The sequence below is a fragment of the Pipra filicauda genome, unplaced genomic scaffold (genome assembly GCF_003945595.2).
Source record: "Pipra filicauda isolate LSUMZ 115617 unplaced genomic scaffold, ASM394559v2 scaffold539_size335297_pilon, whole genome shotgun sequence".
Taxonomy (NCBI): domain Eukaryota; kingdom Metazoa; phylum Chordata; class Aves; order Passeriformes; family Pipridae; genus Pipra; species Pipra filicauda.
In genome coordinates this window covers 31594-52571 of record NW_024104686.1, presented here as the reverse complement: position 1 = coordinate 52571, position 20978 = coordinate 31594, and the positions used below count along the sequence as shown (strand labels likewise).

General features: G+C 44.8%; 1 protein-coding gene across 3 annotated transcripts in view; it reads right to left on the bottom strand.

The window, feature by feature from the left end:
- The window catches only part of ROR1 (receptor tyrosine kinase like orphan receptor 1), an 88273-nt gene extending 74367 nt beyond the window's left edge, over window positions 1-13906 (bottom strand). For 2 of the 3 annotated variants that reach the window (XM_039387177.1, XM_039387179.1), the window contains exon 1: window positions 5255-5304. In XM_039387177.1, the coding sequence (XP_039243111.1) occupies window positions 5255-5303 (49 nt within the window). In that variant the 5' untranslated portion in view covers window position 5304. Of the gene's footprint in view, window positions 1-5254; window positions 5305-8891; window positions 8960-13804 lie in introns of those variants that run through there. The other variant, XM_027747954.2, reaches the window with a different exon arrangement.
- Between the last annotated feature and the right edge of the window lie 7072 nt (window positions 13907-20978).

Below are 20978 nucleotides of genomic sequence, written 5' to 3'. Positions count from 1 at the left end.
CCAAATCCTTGTGTTTTGTTCTGATACATGATTCAGAAATCCTGTGAGCTGGGAACTGCCACAGCTGGCTTTTGTCAGGCATTTCCTGAGACAAGGCTCGAGAAATATCCCTGTTGCTGCTCCCACCAGGAATTGCTGGCTGGAGGGACCACGCTGAGAAGGAATAAGATTCCTCCCTGCTTAACAGAATCCATGATCTGAATGGATAAAACACAGAAGGGGAAGGGATGGAGCAGTGCTCAAGCAAAATGACGGACCTAAAAGCACTGCCCACCAATTACCCCTCCTGATCTGAGCTCTCCCAGGGCACAGGGGGGGCTGAGCACTCCCCTTCCTCAAAAACTGAAGGGAATTTGAAGTTTTACCCAAGTTCTGCTGAAATCAGAGGATTCTCTACTAATTTCAGAGAACTAGAGAATCCCAGACTGGTCTGGGTTGGAAGAGACCTTAAAGCTCATCCTGTTCCACCCTCTGCCATGGGCAGGGACACCTTCCACTATCCCAGGTTGCTCCAAGCCCTGTCCAACCTGGCCTTGGACACTTCCAGGGATGGGGCAGCCACAGCTCCTCTGGGTAACAGTTTAAACAGATTCCCTGAAATTGAAATCTGTATTTTGCAAGCTGGTGCCTCTCAAACCACGACAACACCCCACCCACAGAGCCTTGCACAAGGTGTTCAGTACATCACACCTTCCACCCATTAGCACCTGCTGAAGCTGTATTCTGTCCTTCAAAGTTAAAATTCACTTTTTAGGATATCCCTCTTTTTCTTCCCTCCACATTAGCACAATGAGACCAGTCACAGCTGCTTGAGACTCGCCACTCCTTTTCCTTGCACAGTTCCCTTGTCTCTAAATGGGAAAGGATCCACCCCAGAGCCTCCCAGTTTCCCCCCAGCACAGCCTGTGGTATCAGTAGACACGGTCTTGGACCACCCACAGCCCCAAATGGCCACTAAGGCAGCGTCTTACATGGAAAAAATAATGTTAGAGAACTATTTGATGTATTTTTAACTTCTTTTAATGCACTTTAGCAGCTGGAAACAAGGTGGGAAGCCAGAATTGTGAGCCAAGATGCAAAGGCATAGGAGCTTTTCCATGGATTTTGACTGGCTTGGAATCAGGATAGCTCTGTCCAAGCTGCCTCCCATGCACAGCTCAGAGATACTCAAACTCTTTTCTGGGATTCTATTCATTATTTCCTTCACATTTCATACATAAGCTTCAAAGAAGTACACACAACAAACATTCTAGGAAATGAAGATTTATGGGGGGAAAAACCTGTGGAATAATAAATCTTCCCCTGAAATGTGCCCAGCAGAGGAGAGAGATGAGAAGAATTATTTTCACACTTTACAGTGCTCAGAGCTATAACTTTATTTATAGCATCTGTTTTAACTGAGGTTGTCCCAGAGAGGGAAAAGGGCAGCTCAGCTCCAACTTTAGGTGACAGGTCAGGCTTTTAAAGTACCTTCTGAGGCTTCTTTGAATAAAACTAAATACCAGACTTCAATTTGACCTTCTGTACACTTTAAGCATAATTACAGAGATAAAGGACTTTTCATTAAATCACTGATCTTTGGGGTACATATCTGGGAAAGAACTACCATGGCAGGGGGTTGGAATGGGATGAGCCTTTAAGGTCCCTCCCAACCCAAACCATTCCATGATTCTATGAGAGTTCATAAAGTACATTATGGGCTTCCTGCAATTATTCAGATTTGTTTGCTTAATGGCCCTATTAATGCAAGGCATCCTTAGGAATTCCATTGGTCATTATTCCAAATCTGCTTCCCAGATTTGCAGCAATGGCACAGCCAAAGTAGAATCCCAGTGTTAACCCAAGCCATGTGCAAAACTTCCAGAAAAGTGGTATCATCATTTTTTTTAATAGTCAAGCATCACTAAAATTCAGGCCATTCATTCCCACCCTAAAAGAGCTTTCCAGGCTGCCCACACCAGTGGGCAATAATTCACATTTAAGAAAAAGAAACCTCTCCTTAACTAAGGAGGATGTTTATTTTTCTACCTGAAAAAAACTTGCTGTGAGACCCAAATCAGGCAGTCAAACGTTTCAGCAAAAGTTGTTACAATAAACCACCTTTTCAGGTAATTCTGGTACGTGGCAAAAGCCATTCTAACCCTCTAACAATGAGCTTTCTGCAGCACATACTCTGGAAATAACTGTCCATTCTCCTGACAGCCTTCTTCCTGGACTTTTTTGCCTTAAACCCCATGAATGAAGGATTACCAGGATTTATGTAGCTATTTAATACCTTCAGGAAAGAAAAAGCACACAGTACAGGAAGAGAAACAACAGGTAGAGAATGGATCGATCATAATTTAAGTTAAACTTGCCAATAAATTTCTCCTAACATTGACTGATAAATATTGAGATTATTTGAACTTGTTTCCTGGATTGGGAAAACTATCCTGCAGCTGCTTCCTCTGGCTGCTCCAAAATGCTGGATTTTAGGGAGCAAAGCCACACCACAGAGGGACTCAAGTCAAAAAGAAGGACAAGTCAGAGCAATTAATAACAATTCATCTCTTTCTCGCCGAGAATTGTTTTGATTTGGGTTTTGAGAAGTCTGGGTTAAATACCACTTGTCTTGCAGGCTGTTCATGTCAAAATGATCTGGCCTGGACAGTTTTAAAAATATATTCATGTAATTTTAAAAATTCAATTTTTAAATATCTTGTTGAGTCAACGAGAACTGAAAAAATTAAGATGTTTCACTGAGACTTCAGGATTGAATCCAGAGTGTTATTTCCCCAAGAAGTGCCCCAAACACTGAATGCTCCTTCATCTCCTGACTTAAATTCCCTTTTTTTTTTTTCAGATTAATGGGATGCCATAACACACTTCCAAAGGAAATGGCCACTTTCTCTTCTCCACTGTGCCCACCAGGAACAACAGGACATGATAATCCACCTCTGCACTGCTGCTTTTCCCTCCTGTGCCCTATCCAAAGGGGGAGGGGTTAAGCAGCTCCAATCTTCCTTGTCTTCTCTGCCAGCAGGAATTAGGAAGCCCCTGTGACCCGGAGAGCTGGAGCCTCAGGGAACAGTGGGGTCAGTGTGCCCAGCAGCAGCCCCACTGATAACAAGGCTGGTTTTGTCAGGATCCCAGCACAGCAGAGCTGGAAGGAAGGATTCCTGGAATAGCCCCTTAGACACCAACAGGGAGCTCCTTCCATGCAGGAGGGGAGAGGGACGAGCACACACAAAGTCATTTGCTGGAAAATGTAATGAGGAGATGATGAAGGCTGAGCCAGTGAAAGGCAGGGCCTGCCCTCCTCAGCCCAGGGAATGTGACAGAGAGCAGAGCACGGCTGGCTTGGGAAGGGAAGGGAAGCAGCTTCCCTGGGATATGGCTGAGGAAGAAGAGGCATTTGAAAGCACAGGGAGAAAATGGAGCTGAATTTCTTTTTCCTGTACTGCTCAAAGGAGCCCTGTTGAATCCCTCCTGGGCTGGCTCTGGGTTGGGTGTGTGTTCCCCAGTGAGCAGAGGGGCTCTGTGAGTAAATCCCTGTGGGTTAATATAAATGGGTGGATAAAGGAGAGAAATCCTGTGGCAGAACCCTGAGCTCAGCCTTTACAGCCACCACAGGGTCTACATGGCAAAAAGCACTTTTTAAATGCTCCAGATGTGAAATTCCAATTCCACTTCAATTCCACTTGAGCTGGCAGTGGATGCTGTAAGGCATAAATCCCTAGGGAAGCAGGTTTCCCTGGCTCATGTGCTCATACTGGGTTCTATTCACATTGCTCATGCTGCACAATTTTGGGGGAAGGGAATAGTTAAACCTGATCAGAAACTGCAAGGGAAGAGCAGTGTGCATTCCCTGGATCCAGCTGAGACCCAGCAAGAGATGGGGAATGCTGGCTCCAAAGGAGGCCAGAGAGCACTGGTGTCCTTATCACAGATACCTGCTGGTGGCAGGGATGATTCCTGGAGAGCTGGAGCACAGCAGGGGCCGGGGAAAGGGGGGGGTTTGGTTTTCACAGAGCCTGCCCTTTCCTCCAATCCCATTAATTCCAGGGCTGTCTGTCAGCTCAGGAGCAAACCTCCACGTGACAACTCTTCTGTTCAGCTTTTGATATGCTTTTACATGGAATAGACGTTTATACACTTGTCCTGCCTAACAATAAAGAGAGGAATGATGGAAAATGTGCCTCCAAGTGTTGTCTGTGCATGGAAATGACACAGAGACATATAATGAGCAAACCCTGATCAAAGCACACAGGACAGGGATCCTGGTTTCACTTCCCTACAATGAACACGCTGTTCCACAAAAAAATGGGGAAGGAATGGAGCACGTCCTGCTTCCTTCCTGCTGCTTTTGGAGGAGCCATGGTGCAGGTACTGACTTCTGATGTCCCAAGGGTTCCAGCAGCCTTTGATCTGCAGGACCCCCACCACCACATGGGTTTGGATGCTCCACAGTTTGACTCCCACCTCACTTTGACGGTTGTTTTTTGCTGGCTAAAGAGCTCATCTGCTTTTGAATGGCAGTTCTGGGGCTGAAGCCACTCCACCTTCAGATGAAAATGTGTGATTTTTAACCTAAAACCAACATATCAGCTGGCACTGGCACAGGCATTGTGTTGATCCTTCGTTGCTGGGAAGGAAGAGGTTAAATCACCCTCCATTTTAACAAAAACATATTTTAACTAAATCCAACGCTTATTTAACATTAAAAAAAAAAAAGAAACAGGCCTGCTGTGCTCTAATAAATTTTTCCTTGGCTCCCTTCTCTTTCAATCTTGGGGAGGGGGAAGAGAGAGAAAGAGGGACAGAGATTAATTCTTTGGGAAGGTTGACTGCCCTTCCAATTGTCAGAAAGCCTGGAAGACTATGAGCCTGCTGTCCTGACACAACCAGGGATGTAGGTCAGACCCTCAGGCTCTCCCAGCCCGTCAGCCATACACGACACACGATGTCAGAATCCCATTTAACACCTTATAAAAAGCCCCAAAATTGTGACATGGCCAGACCTGGCCAGAGGAACACTTTTTATTTTGTTTAATCAACAATTGCTGGGTTAACCTGGCAACAAGCATGAAGTTAAATAGCGCTGAGACTTCAGTGGACCAGTCTGAGTCTAACTCTCCCCTCTATGCTGGGCAATCACATTCGCATTTCCATCTACTCCTGCCTCTTACCTATCCAACATTATTCCCTACTGCACCCTGAAAAGTTTATTCCATGTTACTGCAGCTGACCCAAGCACAGAGTTCCCACCACTTACTTTCATAGTTAATCCTGGAGGCTACAAAATCCTGCACTAAGGATTTCATTCCTGACTCTTGCTCTGTATTTTCCACTTCTCAGTTTCACCCGTCATTCCCTTGGACTCTGTTAAAACAGTTCCTCTCTTCTCTTGGTTTTCCTCTTTACTATCCAACACCACCCACTTCAAGGGAGTCAGCAGTTCCCACAGAGCTGTTTGCCATTCCAGACTTGGAGGGGAGAACGTGGCATCTGCAATGACACTGTGTGGTAACTATTAGCAAAGGCTGGGACACAATAATTACAAATATACTGTGAGATAATGCAGCCCTTCCCTCTCTCTGAGCCCTTGCTGCCTGTGCTTGAGGCTGAGTGAGAGGTGTTGATTTTGGGGCTTTGTTTCATTCAAACGAGTTTCTCAGACCTTCCAGGCAGTTTGGAGAAGTCTTTTAAATGATTTTAAGGAAAAACAGGAAAAATGTGTTTTCTGCAATCAATTTCAGGGTATTTTACATATAGAATAACAGAATATGCTGAGGTGGAAGGGACCCACAAGGATCATCCAGTCCAACTCTCAGCCCTGCCCAGGCCCATCCCCAAGAGTCACACCAGGTGCCTCACAGGATCATCCAAACACTCCTGGAGCTCTGGCAGCCTTGGTGCTGTGACCACTGCCCTGGGGAGCCTGTTCAGTGCCCAACCACCCTCTGGGGGAAGAACCTTTTTCTAAGATCCAACCTAACCCTCCCTGACACAGCTCCAAGCATTCCCTGGAGTTTGTTTATTGTTCATATGTATCACTTTATTTATAGTTTATATTTATTTATAGCACGGTATCAACCCAAGGTATAATGTGAAGCATGAGAGCATGATGAGAATATATATAGCTGATGTTTATTTATAGTTTATATGTATCACTTTTAGGCATTTCTAAAGGTATTAGTAAGACTACAATATAATCTCAATTTTCTTTCCCTCTTCTGTAATTTAGTTTAGAAATGTTGGTGCCCTCCTATACAGACCTCTGTGCTCATCATCTACCTGCTAATCTGAGTCTCGAATCAAGGCCTGAGACCTCACCAAAAAGCTGCCTTTTAAGATCCTGTTATGTGTTTCAGGAGGGGAAAAAATAACATTAAACTGGTTGGAATCCGAAACTCTCCTGTCTGAGTGGCTGCAGCTCGAGCAGCCAGAAGAATTCCTACAGAAGTGCCCTCTCACCCAGGCAGGGAAGAGGCTCCATCCCAAAGTTCCAAGGAGAAGCAAACACAAAGGATCTGCTGAACCCACGCTGTCCTAAGCCAGGAATTCAGAAAGTTAACAACAACCCGCTGGGGCAATATCAGCCTTCATTCCTGCTTTCCCAACTCCTGCATCCCAGTGGCCAGGAACACAAAAAGATCATTCACCTCCACATTTCTCAACAGAGTCTAATCAAGAGGGACTGTGGAGTGGCACAAACTTGCTGAGAGAATTGCAGAGGGGAGGGAAGAGGGGGCTGAATAACCTTTAATAGCTTTGAAACTTGATAGTTACCTACAAAATAATGTCATGGCTGGGAACAATGGGATCCCAGAAGCTCCTCATGGAATGACTGAGTTCATTGTTTAAATCCACGTGGCATTTTATAAATACCTATTGGTGGTGTTCAATAATGGAGGGATTTGAAAGGTTCCCTCAGTGGAGTGATATTGCTGAAATATTTATCTTTCAATATTTTTTATAGTTTAATTCTAATACTGTGTTTAGCTGACAAATGAGATTTGAGGTTTTCAAGCACAATAATCTTGTGTATTCACCTCAGACCTTTTCTTTTACAGCTGAACTTCCCAAGCCAGCTGGAGCTCTCCCTTTGCAGGATCTGCCAGGGATGGATGAAAAACAAATACAGAAACCTGGAGAATGAACAGCCACCTCAGCCATCCTGTCTTTATCAAGGCTGTGCATTTTTGGCTATGCCAAGTGTTAAAAAAAACAAATGCATACCTGTGAGCTCTCTTTAAATGCAGAGTTTAACAGCAAAAGTAAACTGCAGCCACTTAGTGTTATCTCTGCTGTGTCACTGAAATAATCAGAATGGAACCTGAAAGGTCTGAGAAATCAAATCGCCTAAACCTAGTTCAACAAAGTGCAATTACTGCATGAGATTGCTTTAAGAGTCTTTACATCCCTGCCCATTTCAGCCCCGTGCTGAGGCTCCAAGGGTTCATTTCCCTCAAAGTCCTAAAGCCCTTCCAATCCGGGATCGTGTTACGGGCTGTGCGATGGAGTTTGGGACGTGCCAAGAAAATGTCTTCAGCTCTGCTTTTACAAATATGGCAATGATCAACCCGAGGCATGATGTGAAGGCTGATTATATTTAAAGCAATTTAACATGTTGCAACAACGTGATCCTTAACGCTGCTCCACAAAACGATCCCGGGATTTAACAGCCCTGCAAACACAGCTCTGCGGGCCCGGTCCCACAAACCTGATTCACATCAGCAACATCCACCTCCCTGAGTCATCTCCCCGAGGGAAAGATAATGGATGAAAGGGAAAAGCTGAGAAGCTGCCTACAAAACTTGGCTTCAGCAGCGCAATTCAGCGCTTGGTCCTTGCTCTGCAGGCCTGACCTCAACTCGAGGGCTTCTCATTCGTACCCCTGTTTTCAGAGATTGCTGCAGGACAGCAAAAACTAAGGATTCTATCAGCGAATTCTGTCAAAGTGATTCACCTTTCCCAGCGTCTCCCTGCAGAAGCCCAGTAGAGCCACAGCCACCACTCCAGAAGGGACCATGAGTTGGGGTTCAGGATTGGGAAACAGCATCCCAAACCACTTCCAGTCAAATGACTGCTGCATTCCACAAGGATATATATTCCCAGATATTACCTTCCCAGGTGACATTTGCTTGTGAGCAGAACTCCAGTAGCATCAGGTCAGGGATCTGATCACTTGGGTTTTATTTGCATTATGGAATCATAGAATGGGGTGGATGGAAGGGACCTTAAAGCTCATCCAGCTCCAAATCCCTGCCATAGGCAGGGACACCTTCCACTAGACCAGGTATCATTTGATTACTATTCTCTACTGGGTTTTTAAATCTATAAGACCCATGAAACCCACATAAATCTAGTTTACACATGTGAGCAATGAGCACTGCAACACAACAGCACAGATTATCACCTCTAATAACTTGTAGATCACCGACCACAAAAGCCCTACAAATAACAGCTGCTGTATTTACATGTCAACAGATTGGATATTCCCGATGATCCAGATAAACAACTACACAGCTCTGGGAAATAAACAGGCACGTGAGATGCAAAGCAAACAAAACCACAAGAGACCAAATGATGCCAAAGCAAGATGTGATGGCATTCCCAGGGCTGCCAGAACAGGTATTCCAGAGGGAACTCCTGCTTCCAAGTACTGCAATTAGCAGTGTCTGTGCCATGGAAACTCGGCTCCATGGACACAGAAATGTTCCCAAATCACCTGGTACTTTTCAGTGACAGTAGAGGACTCTCCCTAGTATTCCACAATATTAAAATAAGCAGCACAGCAGGAAATTATTCGCACTGGTAAAGTAATTTTCCTCATTTCCAGCCATGCCCGTCCACAGAAGGCACTTCCCATCACTCAGTACACACATTTAAAGCTCTGGATTCCAAACCTCATTAGCTGTAGACTACTTCCTCCTCTCCAATAGACTTTCTTGGATCCTCTTCATCAAACCTTTCCCTAGACAGATATGACAACAATATGAATTCAGCTCAGAGCCTCCTGTGTACTACAAGTATGGTTTGCTGATGAGTTGCTAAGAATTATTCATTCAAAAATCAAAGGAAAGGTTCCTGTCAATTCTGACAATGGTTTAGATGTCTCAGAAGTGCAGCCTGAGATGGAGCCAAAGCTTGCATCAGGCACAACTATTCCTGCAAGACATGTTGGCACCACAGGCTGTGTCCTGAGGAACCACAAACCAGCTCAACACACTTGGATTCGGTATCAGAAAATCCATAAAAGCCCAGAGATATCATCTGGGCAGTGCTGGCAGTGGTTTTCCACTGTCTCTCAGTGATGTACAGGTCAACTTATGAAATCTCCTCCGGTCTTCAAACCTACTTTTGGAATTGTGAATTCAAACCTAAAGTCAGTTAAAAAGCACTTGGTAAAACCCAGGCTTTGCCATCACCAGCTCACGCAGGACTGAGAACAACACATCTGGACAATGGCAACACAGAATTCCTGTGGGAATGCTCAGGAAGTCTGAACTCCACTAAACACATTAATTCCTTAATAGAGCTCACTAATTATCTACTCACTTTATTGCCCAAGACTTGGAGGACTGACCTGGAAGAGCCATTTTCCCATCTTTATACAGGCCCTCATAGTTTAATTTATTTAAAATGATTATTTACTTTAAATTATTTAAACACATAACTATCTCTGTTCAATGTTTGAAATAAATAAAAATATAGAGGAAATCTGTCATTCCACCATTACCAGGAGATCTTTGTGAGATGCTCATCACCTTGGTGGTTTAGCTGACATTCAAGTGTCACTAAATGTCATGACAAAGCCATAAGATTTGTAGGTAAAGCATCAGCACAGTTACTGGGGGGGGGGGAGTTTCCAGCTTGAATTTGCAAATAGGCTTTTCTTAAGGAGTTAAATATCTCTTTGTAGATATAAAAGCTATTTTTGAGGAGGAGAAACATAAAAGCATAGCCTGAGAGCTATCAAAGTTGAAGTTTAGCTTTGTACTGCGAGTCTCTGACCTCTTCCCTCAGTCCTAGACCTAATCAATCTTAGTATCTCCCACCCAGGGATCCCTCAGAGCACGGCCCTTATCTCTGGATCAGCCCAGAAGAAAGGCAGAGCCAGATATCAGGAAATACTTTCTCTCTCCCCATCCATGTGCTGGACATAGTTGGAATACCAGCACTGATAATGTGTTGGCCACTCGTGAGTCCCGTGTACACTTAATCACTCATTTCCTTCCCGACTAAGAATAATTCCAGCATCATTTAGTGGGATTTCCCCCCTCCTTCTCCCGGGACATCTGGCACGAGGCCAAGGAGTGGCACTTCTGAGGCAGGGAAGAGATGGGGAAGGAGGCTGAGGGCTCTGATGAGAAAGTTATCATTGCCTGCAGAACTGATGGAGAGAAAATTTCCCTCAGCTCCAGAGGGATTTGGAGCTCAGGAGGCTCCAGGAACTCAGCCTGACCAGGATGTTTGACCCTTCCTGAGCCAGTCAAGACTCTGTCTCCACTTTGTGCTGCAGGCAAACTGGCTCTGCTAACCTAAGTCATGCAGAGCCTAACTCCCAGTCCCACTGGAATCCTTGGATAACCAAGGGAAAAGCACAGTTTCACCTCCAGCTTGGATAGGAAACCTCCCTCCTCCCTCCGGTGTGCTGTGCCAGATAGATGTGAGGGGCTGGAAGGACCATCCATACAGATGTGAGATCTGCTCATGGCATCATTCCTCCACAGCTCTGGAATGGGGGGTTACACCTGAGCCAGGATCAAGGACAGTGCCCAGAAGCAGCACATGGTTTGGGGAGTTCCCCCAAAAATGCACAAAACCATTTTACCACCACACAAAGCACCATTTAGTTGTTCCTAATTTCTCAAATGCAAGGGGACACACAGACATTTGTCACCTGGGGAGCACTGGTCACCTCACACCCATTTTCTAAAGGCATTTTCTCTCTTTCTGAGCGTAAGACACTTGGCAGTGTCACTTCAAGGCCATAAATCACCGAGATTCACCTGGATCACATTTCCAGGGCTGCAAAGATCAGCCACTCCATATCAAACCACAGTGTCCCTGGAAGCAGAGTGAGAGGGAAGCACTCAACACCTCTAACAACACTGCCTTATTTATAAAAATGACACCTTCAGGGTCTATCTCAGAAAAAAAATGAAGGTTAAACCTAGGAATGGTTTATTCTTAACCTCACATTTTGTGCACGCACAAAACACACTGCCCTTCATTCCTTCAATTCCAAGGAGGTGGGTCATCTTTGGTGGTGCACTTTCCATCCACGAAAACACAGCAATAGATCTGAATAAATCCAGAGTACCGAGCACTTCGGGTGTTTTATTGCTTTTCCTACCGTGTGCACCTGCACAAGTCCAGCAGTGCAGTCCCTCAAGGCCCAATACACAGATTTATACACTCTTAACACATCTCAGAAGTTAAGGAAATGATGCTTTTTTTTCTCAGAGAGATCTGATTTCTAAAAACCCTCAAGACCCTTTCACTGTTATTCCTGTTATTTATGCAAGAAAAAAGGAGGGGAAACTATGAGTGGTCTGTATTTAAAACAACAGGCTCTTTCTACCTCTGAGGGTAGAAAATATTGACACTGTTTTACATCAGTAACTGGATCCAGACAGGATGAGAAACAGCATTTCCAAGCAGAACTTCCACTGTGCCCTCTCCTGGGAATGACAGTTCACTGGGAATCAACTAATGAGTAAAATGGGTGCTCCAGGCAGACACATAGATTGTTGTGGATGTGGATTCCCCATCCCTGGAAGTGTCCAAGGCCAAGTTGGACAGGGCTTGGAGCAACCTGGGCTAGTGGAAGGTGTCCCTGCCCATGGCAGGAGGTGGAATGAGATGGGCTTTGAGGTCCCTTTCAACCCAAACCATTCCAGGATTCCATGATTCTGTGAAACAGCCTCTTCTGGAAGAACCCATGTCTGTGCCCACAATACAAACTCTAGGTTCTGCTGGAATAACCTTTCTGGAGAATTTCAACTTCCTGGCTCTCTGAAAACAGGGAGAGGGAATGGGAACCTTGAGTTGGTCTGGTCACATGCAAATTAAGTCCATGGCATTTTAAAATTTGTTCTGCTGTTTCAGAATGAGCACTTACAACCAGTTTGGAAACACCACAAGGTTGCCTGAAATCCTGTTTAAATCACAGACCAGTGAATTGCTGAAGCACAAACACCAAAACAACTGTTCTTTCTGTTTGTTTCTTAACCTTTTCCATGGAGTGACATGAAAACTTGCCTTTCCCCCTGGAGACTTTATACAAGTGGCAGCTTCAGTTGCAGCAGTTTTACAAGACTATAAAGTTAGCAGCCCCTAACACCCAATTAGCAGTTCCCTATATAAAGCAAAACCACTTCCATACTATTGTATTCCCAATAACCTGAAGCCCACTGCATCTTTTCCCTCCTTGCCTGAACACCAGCTTCCTTAAAAAGCTGCAAGGGGAAGTAAGAAGGATTAACACTCCTAATAATCACCAGTGAGATGAAACTTCGCAGATAAAAAAAAGGAAGATATTTAGACGTCTATAGCAGGAGCAACTTGGTTCATTTAGAACATGCAGTTGAGGTATTTGACATTTACCTTGTGAACAACTCGGGGTATTTTCAGATCATCTCAGAAATATTTGTGCAGCTTTTTGTCTTGTGGGCTCTTTGCTGTCACTTCACATCAGAGTCCTACCTGAGGATCCCTGCTGAAGCCCCAGCCACTGTCTGAACACATTAACACACAATTCCCAAACTTGCAGCTTAATGGATGGTACAAAGAAAGGAATGAAGTGTTGTCATCATGTTTGCAGATGCACCAGAGAGGCACAGGAAAATCAAGACCCTTACCCAGGTCACAGGGTGGATGCCTTTGTATGAGGAATTATGGGAATCCCTGGAGTCAGCCCTTAAACCATAAGGTCACTTTTCCTCAGCAGTTGAATGGGATATCTTTTCTGTCAGGAATGGCTGAACAGGGGCCCAGAGAGGCTGGAGCACCTCCACCTTTTTTTACACCAGACAGAACCACTCATGGGCCACTTGAGACCACTCTGAAGTCAGCCTTGACAGGAGGTCAGGTGAGGTGACCTCCAGAGGCTCCTTCCCATCTACATTTTCATCTGATTTCTACCTTCTGTGCATCATTTTATTATAGAATCATAGAATAATTAAGGTTGGAAAAGCCCTCCAGGATCATGGAGTCCAACCTGTGCCTGATCCCTACCTCGTCACCCAGCCCAGAGCACTGAGTGCCACGTCCAGTCGTTCCTTGGACACCTCCAGGGATGGGGACTCCACCACCTCCCTGGGCAGCCCCTTCCAATGCCTGAACACCCTTTCCAGGAAGAAATTCCTCCTCATGTCCAATCTGACCCTCTCCAGCACAGCTTGAGGACGTTTCCTCTCATCCTGTCCCTTGTTCCCTGGGAGCAGAGCCCGACCCCCAGCTGGCTCCACTCTCCTCTCAGGGAGTTGCAGAGGGTGAGAGGTTCCCCCTGAGCCTCCTTTCCTCCAGGCTAAAGGTACAGGTTACACAGGCACCAGCAACAAAGTCTGGGTGAAAGAGTTTAGTCCACAAGCAGTGTGACACTTCTGCTGTCACTTTTCTTAATCCTCCAGTGTTTCCATGAAGCAGCAACCAAGGTCTGCTTGTTGGACCTTGGACACTGCACAAAGTGCCAAGTTCCTGGCAAAGCCACAACAGATTTTTGATGTGTGCTTGTGTGAACAAGTGTCACCCCCATCTCACATGTCTCTTCCAGAAGAACTGCTCTTTTAGATGAAAATATGTCCAAAAATACCTTTCAGTGACCCACAGCAACAGCAGCTCCCAGAGAGCTCCAGGGCTGGGATCCCACACAGCTTTCAGCAGAAATCGCTGGCCAAGACTTTTCCATGCACAGTTCACCCAAGAGAGAGGAATGGGATCAATCCAGCTCCCCCTCCCAAGCTTCCCCTCTGGCATGTGCCTCCCTGGGGCTGGCTGTCACAGCCCATCATGTCACCGGGTGGTGACATCACCTGACACAACAGCCCGGGGCGCTCCATGTCAGGGAGATTGTCTCTGACACCCAGGGAAGATTCCAGATTCCGGCCCATGTGTTTGCTATCCCAAATCCTTTGTGTTTAATGACTGGAACACCACATCAGCACAACGCTGAGAGCAGGTTCCACGATTCCCTGAGTCAGCAGCTGCTGCAGGAGGATCTTCTTCCACAGTCACTGAGACACCAAACTGCACAGGGCAGGGAAAGAGGAGCCAAATCCCACCCCCGGGAAGTCCAGGCTAAAGCTGGACCCCCCATTTACCTCTGAGACCTCTTTAAAAGCAATTTGGAAAACAGTCCTAAGGAAAATTCATGCTCTACATGCACCCAAAAATACAACTCCCTGCCTCTGACACACCAGATAAGCAGAAATACAACACATCTAATAAACTCTCTATTTTACCCAAAAGCAAGACATAAAACAGTTGTTTTAACTACAAATGTGTCCTACTACTACTGTATTTCTTTTTTTACAAGATCAAACCAGACAGAATTGGTTTAATAAGCCAGACTACAAACCTATAGGAGTTATTTACAAAAATAATCGAAAATAAATCAATCTTTCTCACAAATCTCAATGCTGTAAATTTTCAAGATGAAAATATTCTTATTTAAATGGTCCTATTTTGTAAAAATAAAGTTTGAATTGTTTATCCTTAAGTGTAGGGTTTATCCCACCCCTTCTTGTTTTGGGTTTGCCAGGCTCCCATTTTCCATGTATCTCTCAACAATAAAAGGAGTTTCTTAAGCAGGAGTAAGGTCAGCCCAGCTGGTCCCTGAGGACTCACAGGGGCGTTGGGGATATAAAGGATGACTCCAGGTACCATCTCCTGTAAAGATACAAAGAGTGTCCACTGGTTCCTCAGAGAGGAAGATCCCTGGAAGTAGGGAGGGAGAAATGGGATCTTGGTCCTGCCCAGGGTGCTGTGCCACATCCTGCCCCGAGTTCCCCCTCCCTGCACAGGTGAAAAGCTGCCTGAGCTGTGCTGGGAGCCCAACCTGGGAGAAACATTAGATTTTCCCTCTGGCAAAACTTCTTTCCCACTTGGCAGCCCTGGGTTGGCCCCACCCATTCCATGACGAAAAACACCTTTCCAAAGTTAACGAATTCAACTGCTTTTCCCTGGCAAGTTCAGATCCAGCTGAGTAACTCTCCAGTTACTGAGTCATCCCCAAAATAAGAAGTCACCTTGTTTTTGTTCTGACCTCAGAGATTAAGAGGAAAGTCAGATTTTGCCACCTGGGAAGTCTGTGTGAGAGAAGCTGGAGGAAAGATAAGGAGTCAACTGGGGAAAAGAAAAGCAGTTTAATTGAAAGGGGAATTTTGAAAATGCTGGAGTAAGGATTTCTTCCCTGGCAGGGTTACATTCCCTGGCAGGGTTACATTCCCAGGGGAGACAGGTCAGGTATGAAACATGGGGAGAAGTTCCCCACCCTGCACTGTGGACGGGAACTCCTTTCTCCCTCCCTTCAGATGGGACAGGAGCATCCAGGTGGTGGAGTCCTCATCCCTGGAGGTGTCCAAGGAACGACTGGACGTGGCACTCAGTGCTCTGGGCTGGGTGACACCATGGGAATCGGGCACAGGCTGAACTCGATGATTTTGGAGCCTTTTCCGGCCTAAATAATTGTGGGATTCTGTGATCAGATTTCCACCATAAGGCAGCCCCACTAGGGACTTGTTCTCTCCAAATAATTTAGGCACAGAGGTGACCACAAAATTTTGGATCCTCTTTGGTAGCAGGGATGAGGATCAATCCCTTTGCTGCCTTTTACACCTTTGCAAATGAAACTAAAAACAACAATAATCAACTGGCCTTGCATGAGCTTTCGGCTTTCAGAATCCTCTATCCTGTGTTCCACTGGCGTAACATTGTCCTTGGACCTGGGATAAGTTTGGACTGGGGAGAAAAAGGGAAGGGGAAAAGAAAAGTAAATCTCTTATGGGATTTCTGAGATGAAATTCGTGCCAGCTTCAAGCACAGTCCGTGTGAAGGGTCAGGAAATGTTCACAGCCGTTTTAAATAGATATCAAATAGAATTAACTTCAAAAATTTACCATGATTTCTGCACATCCTGGAAGTCAAAAAGAGCTTCTGAGAAATCTGGATCAGTGGATCAGCCTGATAAAAAGCTCTACCAAAATTCCCCGTGGTTTCTGCGATTCTTCAAGTGAGCAAAACCTGCACAGCCTGTTCACAAAACCTCTTTTTTTAAAAAGAATATGGGCACTGCAACAAGGAGTGTGAGCCTGGAGATCAGCTCCAAGCAGCACAGAGGTTTCTAGGAAAGAAAACTGGGTTGAAAGAAATGCATTCATAATTTGCAGGACTTTGAAACTCAGATTAAACATAAATGTAGAATAAACACCAAAAGCTTTAACCTCAAGGAATAATGACTGCACATAAAAGCTAAAAAACATTAAAAGGAAAATCAACAGTAGCCATCTGTAAAAGAAAATACTACAGTTGACTCTGAATTTTTCAGTTCATTATGATTAAAAAACCCAAAATATCTCTGGCTATGTGAAAAAATTTTAACAAAATGAGCAATGACTGAGCAATGCCATAGAGTGGGTTTCCGTGCACATTTTAAAGCAATAAAACTTATCTTCCTCCAGTATCTGTGAGATTAACCATGAGTGTTATCTAAAAAAAACAATAAGCAAAACTCTAAAATTTGATGTTTCTTTATCATATAGAACCCAAAGAAAACAGGTTGCCCTCATACAGGTACAGAGATTTTATTCCTGCCTGCAAAGGAAGTCCTTCAAGGTGGGTTTATTAAAAAAAAAAAAAAGAAAAAGGTAGTTTGGGGCCATCACATGAATTCCAAAAGCTTTTGTCTCCCAGAGTTTAGCTGGTACTGGCATGAGAAATGACTTTTTTTTTTTCAGAGGCAAGAGTTTTAAAAAGTTTTTAGCTTTGCTTAATAGAAAAGCAAAGCTGGGGAGGAAGGAATTTTTTGGGAGTCTAGACAGGACTCCAAACAAACTTCAAAGACCAGCCCACTCCCAGCACAGCTCATCCAGGGACCAGATGGGTTGAGAGGGGGGACAAGGCCCTCCGAGCCCTCTCAGACATCCTGGCTACTGCTCCGAGGAGGTGAAGCCCCGGGACAGACCAGATAATATCCTGCTACTTAAGGCTTATAAAAATAACCTCCCAAAGTTATTAATTAATTCCCAGCTGAAGGCTGCCCAGGCAATGAATCAAGAGAGACCACATTTCTCACCATTTGCACTGTTTTCATTAAATAAAGCCTCCAAAAGGCCTCTTTTGGGTTCTGTCATCTGGCAGTTGCCGTCTCCGAAGGGAACTGGCTCTGTTGCTTCCTCCCATTATCCATGGAAATTTGGGAGCAGGATCCAGCCTGGCCCCTCAGATATATCCAGTTCTTGCAGCAGACCCTTTGCTATCTAAATACAGAATTTGAACAAGAGCAGCATTATCACTCCTTTACAACCTGGGAGGGGGAAGCTGATTTACAGCCACCCATAAATCTGGGCTGGTGCAAAATAATCAACCCACATCTCTTGGCTTTTTTTTTTTCGTTGTTTTTTAAAGCAAAAACACATGTTGATTGATGGCACTTTTTTTTTTTTGCAGGTTCATGTTGATCTTAATGAATTGTTTATGTAAAAACAAAAGCTTCATACCATTCTGAATCCTTTTTAAATGGCTTCAGGGAAAGAGTCATTATTTCAGCTGAAATGACCTTTCATTTCAAATTGTTGCTGAACACAATTGAAAACTTAAAACAGCCAGAACCAAGCAAGATGGTTTGGTTTGCTCTAATAAAATACTCTGAGTCAAAGTGAATCTTTTTTTTCAGTGTTTTAAGAATTATTTTTACAGTTTCTGTTGGTTCCACATTAAAAGTTTTACATCTCTAAAAAAATCTACTCGATGCCAATTCTCAGCTGCGGACTTTGCTCAAAGAAAAAGATGAGGGATCCAAGCTGAGATCCAAACCTCAAACTCCACAAGTGATTTGTTATTGGAGTTGCATCCCACTGCAGCATCCTTTCAATCCTTTCTGTGGCTGAGACACCGGAGAGGAACCAACAGGAATGGAGGAAGGTAGGATGGAGAGAATGGAGAGACTGGAGAGAATCAGGGAATCCCAGACTGGTTTGGGTTGGAAGAGGCCTTAAAACCTATCTTGTTGCACCCCCTACCATAGGCAGGGACACCTTCCACTAGCCCAGGTTGCTCCAAGCCTCGTCCAACCTGGCCTTGGACACTTCCAGGGATGGGGCAGCCACAGCTGCTCTGGGTAATCTGTGCCAGGGCCTCACCACCCTCCCAGCCAAGAATTCCTTCCCAGTATCCCACCTAACTGTTTTTTCTTCCACTTTAAAACCACTGCCCCTTGCCCTGTCACTCTCTGCCCAAATAAGTCCCTCTCCCTCCTTTTTCTAAGCCTCCTTAAGGCGCTGGAAGCAATGAGCTCCCTGGAGCCTCCTCCTCTCCAAGGTAGTTAAAGGTGTAGCAGGAACAGAACAGCAACTCTGAAAGCTGGATAGGACGACTTCCCTCCACGGACCAGCTCTGTGCAGCAAAACCAAAACCCTTCTGGAAGCAGAGGGTGGTGGAAAGGAGCATTTTCCTTTATATACTCTGTGCTGGGGCTGCTTGAGGACATAACCTTTAGTACTCGAGGAGCACTTGGATGCCTCAGATGGCTTTGTGTGATGAACACCTGGGCCACGGCCACCAAACACAGTCCCTGCAACGTGCCCTTGTGCTCACTGCTACCACTGGTCCTCATTGCCAAGAAGAAATCAGACATCTTAAAACAAAAGAAACATCTCACATTTGGCCATCCAGAAATATTAGAATATTATTGTATTAGTTCTGGGCCCCTCATGACAAAAAAGACATTGAGGGGCTCGAGTGTGCCCAGGGAAGGGAACAGAGCTGGGGAAGGGTCTGGAGCACCAGGAGCGGCTGAGGGAGTGGAGGGGCTCAGCCTGGAGGAAAGGAGGCTCAGGGGAGACCTTCTGGCTCTCTGCAACTCCCTGAGAGGAGAGTGGAGCCAGGTGGTGGTCAGGCTCTGCTCCCAGGGAACAAGGGACAGGATGAGAGGAAACAGCCTCAAGTTGCACAGGGGAGGTTCAGGTTGGATATGAGGGAAAATTCCTTCATGGAAAGGGTTGTCCAGCCCTGGCACAGCTGCCCAGGGCAGTGGTGTTCATAAAACATGTGGAAGTGGCACTTGAGGACATGGTTTAATGGTGAACATGGTGGTGGTGTTGGTTGACACTTGGACTTGATGATTTTAAAGATCTTTTCCGACCTTAATGATTCTATGATTATATTTATTATTATTATTTTACTTCATCTGTTTTTAAAAGAAAACTTAAAGTAGCAGCCAAGCACTTGTGGGGCTGCACTGCCACAAACAGGGTTATAAGTCCCTTGTTAACACACAACCAGAGAGTAGAAAAATAATATGGACAAATTCAAACAGAAATCACCCAGGAGTTATATTGTGCATATAGTGGATATACAGTGCATTAGACTTGGTTCAGCTAAATTCATTCCTTAACCAGCTGCAAGGAAACAGGGATACAAGGAACACAGAGAGCAGGTGAGCACTACAGGACCGACCCTGAAGCCAAACTCCTTGGTCAGGAGCAGAGGCTGGAGAGTTCCCCCACACCTTCTGGAGATGTTCTGCAGAGCAGCCCTGGAAAAGGGAGCCCAAACCTGCCCACGGCACCGTGGGCATTCCCAGCCCCACACCTGCACTGTGGGCTCCTGAAAGCAGCGGGATTTCAGGGCAGGTCATTTGTCACAACAGCAAAGCCTGGTTTTAGTAACACAGCAAACTTCTTACTGTTTCTTTTGATTAAGATGGCATTAATTTGGGATTTCTTTCTATTTAGTCTACGCGGGGAAATGATAAAAACCAGACCTGCCAAGCCCTGAGCTCAGGGGGGACTGGCAGAAAGGGCAGCTGGAGCCTTTCCCAACAGCCCCATGTCCTTGGGATGCCACATCCCCTTCACACCTGCCCAACGCTGTATTTACCCACTTCCTAAAGAAACCACAGGGAATTCCAGCCTTTATTCAGCCTTTTAATCAGAGCCTATACAGTTAATTTGCTCCTGGATTTTCTTGAAGGAATATCCAATATTTCATTATATTTTGCAAATGACTCAGACCTGCAAACTCATTGTGTTTATTTGCATCACAGACAATAAAGCACCTTCTATCTGGGGAACCCCATTAAAAATAAACGGCCTGAGAAAACTTGGCTTTTCAAACTGTGTTGTACACTTGGTTCATTATTGTCCTTTCCCCAGCCCTTATCCAAACAGTCCTGACAGCTTGTTTATGGAGAGCTCTGCAGTTCTACCTACCCAGGCTGTGCTGGGCACAGAACCACGGGAGAGCTCCAACTGCAGCCTGACCTTAAAAATAATGATAAAAATAAAACTAAGTAAAATAAATTTAAAATTTAAAAATAAATATAAACCCCAAAATCACTAAATGGTTTAATTTGTGGATGATACTGGAAAACATCCTCTAGTGACTCACTGCCAATTAGCCAGAAATTTCTACCTAAAATGTTACACATGACATCTTTTAATTTGATATTATAGTACCCCATATCTCAGGCAATATAAAATTTACCTTTAAATTTACTCTTAAATTTAGCCTTAAAATTTACCCTTCTGTTTGTGGGATTTTTAAGGAGAACTCACGATTCCTTCTGCTGGCAGTTCCATTAAAGCAGAGATATAAATGTTCATATATTCACTGAAGTTATTCCCTGAAGTTACATGTTTATATGTTCTATATAACAGTCTATATATATTTGTATAACAACATACATATGTTGTTTTCTAGACAGCTAAACTCTTGCTTTTTTGAAGTTTGGTTCTGGGAAACTGTTCAGTCCTGACCAAAAAAAGGCA